The 5,001-nt window shown below is 37.0% G+C and overlaps 1 protein-coding gene and 1 pseudogene across 1 annotated transcript in view; one reads left to right on the plus strand and one right to left on the minus strand.

The window, feature by feature from the left end:
• The window catches only part of LOC111812817 (coiled-coil domain-containing protein 7-like), a 104,049-nt gene extending 100,476 nt beyond the window's left edge, over positions 1-3,573 (minus strand). The window contains exon 1 of the mRNA XM_023701943.1: positions 3,552-3,573. Coding sequence (XP_023557711.1) covers positions 3,552-3,573 — 22 coding nt within the window. The remainder of the gene's footprint in view (positions 1-3,551) is intronic.
• Positions 3,574-4,264: 691 nt separating this feature from the next.
• The window catches only part of LOC101562134, a 13,545-nt pseudogene continuing 12,808 nt past the window's right edge, over positions 4,265-5,001 (plus strand).

Below are 5,001 nucleotides of genomic sequence, written 5' to 3' on the forward strand. Positions count from 1 at the left end.
TACCATTAAAATGACTCAAGTTAGAAAAACAATGAAAAAAATAGAGTCTGAGACTGATGGAAGACCATTAAGCATGAAGCAAAATCTTGGATCATAAATGCCAGAGAAAAGAAAAACAGATTCTTTTGTAAAAATGGAAGATAATTTTATAGACTTGGTGAAAAACATTAAGAACTTTAGTGAACTTAGAGACAAATCTGCTTATACTATATTGCAATCAAATTATCAAAATTATGTTTTCTAAAGGGTGTAACATTCTTAAACTGAGATGAGCTTTTTGAGATTAAAACTATGTTCAGGTTAAAGATAATTACTTCAGTTGCAAAGAGCTCATTCGTGTTCACAGCTATAAGAAGAGATGCTTTAGAACTCTGAAGTTAAAAGTAAAAATCATGAGAGTACTTATACTGAAAGTAGGTAGAGTAACTTTTATTTCATACACAAATGTAGGACGTGAAAGTCAACTTTTTCTACTTGTATAAATCTACCTTATGTAAATATCATCGAAAGTTTTACAGGATATGAAATTTAAAAATTTTTATGTGCCAAGCACATAAGGAGTACAGGGAAGATAGAACTACAAGAAACAGATATATCCAAATCATAGTAGATGTCAGTATGCCCATCTCTGTTAATGTCAAAATGTAAAACAAAATTAAGAGAAATAAAGAAATAATACCCTTAAAAACACAATTTCATGAATGTTTGTAAGACTGTAGCAAGATACGTACCAGTTAACTAAACTCCACCTAATTAAGATAAATTTAAAAACAATTTGATAGGATTTATTATTTTGGTGCCATGGAGATGGCTCAGTAGAATGGGCGCTTGCCTGGCAAACTTTGCGCCTGAGTTCAATCCCCAGTTCCACAAAAAAAAAAAAAAAAAAAAAAATATTTTGCTATTGAGTCTTTTTTCTCCTAACAGCTCTAAATATTGGGTGAAATATTTCCACCTGCATGTGGTGTTACAAGATGAGATCTTTAAGAGCTCTAAACTGAAAGCAGATTAGCAAAGTATATTAATGATCCAATATTTTGTCTCATTACTTATGACACAAGAAAATCACATTTGGTAATAATAAACTATTAAGCGACTAGTTGAAATATGGACAGTATATTTCTTTTTCATATACAGAGAAAGTTAATGCTTTTTAAAATATGCTTTAATTTTCTTAGAACAGTCTAACTTCAGAATAAAGTTTAAAATATTGAAAACCCTGTGCATCAGGAAAAGCCTATTAAAGAGTAAAGATAAATACAAGGATGGAAAACTAGAAAACAAAGAAAGTGGCACAGTTGAAGATAAAAATATCACCAATAAAATTAAATTTGCTTTATGGATTCTAGTTAAGAGACAAAGACATCAAGCTGTATTTGAAAATACACAACCATAAACTTCATAAAAGAATACAGAAAAAATCACAAAGATACAGGAGAGTTAAATTACCACAATTAAAAAATAGTACCATGCAAATGCCAACTAGAAACAAGTCAGCAGAGCTACCTGAATGGAAGATTTTCAAGTACTGAAGTAAAAAACCCAAAACTATAAAAATGATAAAATATGTCCTAATTAGGAAAATATTTCTGTACTCCAAAAATTATTAATTTTAAAGAGATAAATATAATAGATGTTCATAAAAATGTCAAAATATATAAAGCAAAAATACAACTATAAGAACAGAAATTTACAATTATAATAGAAAATTTAACAAATTTATTTACTTATTTATTTTTGTATTTTAGGGAATGGTTTACAAGATGTTCAGGGTCTCACTACTAGGTAGTGATCTGCCTGTTTAGAGCCTCCCAAGAGCTGGGATTATAGGTGCACTCCACCATACCCAGTCTCAATCGCCATCTCATCATGCCCTGCAGCAGGGCTGGCACAGCAGGCCCAGGGATTGAACACCCAGACCCTTTGCCTCCTTGTAGGTGCTTTAATCTGCTGAGCTCTTTGGCTGGCCCTGATAATTTAACACATTTAACTTAGTAATTATAGAATACAGAGATTCATCATCAATGAAGATTTAGAAGCTTTGAACAAGATAATTGCAAAAGAAATGTAAAAGACAATTGTAAACGCATGCATAAAGTGTGGCAAGAACTTCTCTTGAATTTAATTGAAAATAACTATAATTTAATTAGAGCAACAAATGAAACTCTCAAAGATCTGGAATCCAGACCCTGAAAAAGACCAATTTGATGAAGAAAAGGAGGGAGGAGGTGGATCCTCAAGACCAAGGCAGGATCTGACAGGAAAATTGGAATCTGCAACGAAATGGAAGAGACAGACCACAATGCACAAAAAGAAAGGGATATTCTGTACTTTCTGTCCAGCTTCTGACTCATGGCTTGTGAGAAAGGAAGACTGAATCTATAGAGATAGTGAAAGTGGGTGACTCCAGAGACCTGTAGGAAAGTCTCACCGGTGGAGTGAAGCTATAAGTGCTGCCTGCTACCACAGCTAGGGAGAGGCTCCAGCCAAGGACAAGCTCTGCCGCATCCTTAGAGAGAGCACTTTTCCAGATGCCATTCTAGGGAGGGGTCAACTGAACCTGAGACTCAATGCAGCTGTGTGCTGGCTTCATCTCAGAGTTCCCAGCGTTAAACTCCCACAGTGACTGGGTGATAGACAACCATGGGGACATCCATGGTCAGGGAGCCATGGCCAGGGAGCAAGAGGATATTATAAGCTGAATGACTCAGGCCCCAACCCAGAATCAGAAGCCAGGTTCAGTCTAAATTTTTGTGCATTGGAAGCCCACGGAACCAGCATCCTGCCTTCATCTTACTGCCAGCTTGCTTGTGAGTACCCAGCATGGATCTGGGCTCTGGCTGCCTCCAGTCTACCAGCAAGTGGCAAGTGAAGCCTTGCATTGGATACTGTCACAGAAGTAGAACCCAGAAGATAACCAAGGCTGGAAATAGCAGAGATATTTCTTTTTTCATTTCTTTGGTATTCTTTTATCTTTGTTTGTTCACTTGTTTTTTAAAATTTATTTATTTATTTGGTGCAGGGTCTACGCAGCTTGGATTCATAGTGATCCTCCTGTGTCAATCTCCCCAGTAATGGGATTATAGGCAAGCACCACCATGCCCAGTCATAATGACCAGCATGGTGTGCCAGGGCTTCCAGGGCTGGCACAGCATGCAGTACTAAGGACTAAATCCCAGTCCTTGCGCTTGCCAGGCAGGTGCTTAGACCATTGAGCCATCTCCTCAGGCCTCTGTTCAATTGTTTTTTAAAAAATGTGTGTGTGTGTGTGTGTGTGTGTGTGTGTGTGTGTGTATAGTTTTTAGTTTAGTTTCTTGTTTTTTTTTTTTCTCTTTCTGCCCTCTTATCTTCACCAGTTTCTTGAGCATTAGGTAATCTTCCTCTGTCCTTCTGCCTTGCTTCTAAATACTTTTTCTTCTTTTCTTTTTTCTATTTTTCCTTTTCTTCCTTTATAATTTGCTTCCCTTAATTACTATTCTCTTATTTTTACTCTCTGCACAATTTCTTTCTTTTCTTCTTCTTTTTCTTTTACCTTGTATTTTTTGCCCTACCTTTACCCAATTCTTCAGACATCCTTGCACTCCCCAAAGAAAAGTCTTTGTATCATTTCTTGGTCCTCCTCAAATCATAGAGCTTAAGGTGTCACAATTTTCTTGTTGCATTGCCTCATTCCCAAAACCCACAATATAACCCCTTTATGGTTATATTACTTAATAGTATAACCATAAAGCTTTGCTAATCTTTTGACAGTTAACTCCATAACTATTAGAAGTGCTCTAGCTCTTGTATTTGGTATATATTACCTAAAAGTCAATACCTGGGTTGCCTTAATATTTATATCATAATTGAGTTTCTTCTCTAGGAATAAGGGAATTACATAACTGGTTCTCAGGGTATGTCCGTATATAATTTGTCTCAGGCAATACTACTGGGGATGTTTTACTTTATATTAATAGGGTCTCCTAATTGTTGCTATTTCTCTGTAAGCCAGCATGCAGATGGACTTCAGGACATTAACAATACTAATGGACATTCGCAGAGAACTTGGTTTCTGAGCTAACTACACTGCATCCTCCTTTTCCAAAACAAGCAAAGTAGTTGGATCTTGGGGCTCTGGGAAAAAAAATTGTAGTTAGCTGCACCCAAATTATACCACTGAAAAGCAACAAAAGAGATCTTCACATTAGTAACAAAGACTTTATTGCACCCACAAACCTCAGCAGAAAACAAACACAATAAGAACACGGAAAGAAAGGTCAACAAAATGCTGCCCCAGACATCCAACTACCTGGAAGCCAATCAAGAAGGAACTGAGGGACAGAAGAGTGTAAGCACACACCTAACTTATTCAACTGCACAGCAGAGAAGGCTACAAAATAGCTCAAAGAGATACTCATCAAAATTAGAGAAGATATAGCTGAACACATAATGGAACTAATAACAAAAAAGATGCAGGAGCTCTCAGAAGACAGTAATAGAAAGCTCGATGAGCTAAACAAAATAATACAAAACATGAATGACCAGTTCACCAAGGCGCTAGAGTCCATAACATAGTTTTAGTCAGAAATTCAGGAGATTGGGTGGCTAAATAGCTCAGCAGACTAAAGCATCTGCAAGCAGGTGCAGGGGCTGGGGGTTTGATCCTTGGGCCTGCTGTGCTGGCCTTGTCCCCAGCTGCTGGGGCCATAATGAGACAGCAATTGAGACTGGGCGTGGTGATGTGTGCCTGTGATCACAGCTTTTGGGAGGCTGTAAACAGGAGAATCACTATGCGCCCGATCTAGTAGTGAGACCCTGAATACTCTGTAGACCCTTCCTTAAAAATACAAAGAAAAAAAAAGAACAGAAAAAAGAAAAAAAGAAATCCAGGAGATTAAAAATCACATTGAGAGTATAGCCAGCAGAATAGCCAACATGAGATCAGAATTTCAGATGAGATCAGGCATGTTCAGGGTGTTATGGCCATAGACAGGGCAGCATTTCAGAACTAGAAGACAATAA

Source organism: Octodon degus, unplaced genomic scaffold (assembly GCF_000260255.1).
Source record: "Octodon degus isolate 3935 unplaced genomic scaffold, OctDeg1.0 scaffold00144, whole genome shotgun sequence".
In the NCBI taxonomy this organism is placed as follows: Eukaryota; Metazoa; Chordata; class Mammalia; order Rodentia; family Octodontidae; genus Octodon; species Octodon degus.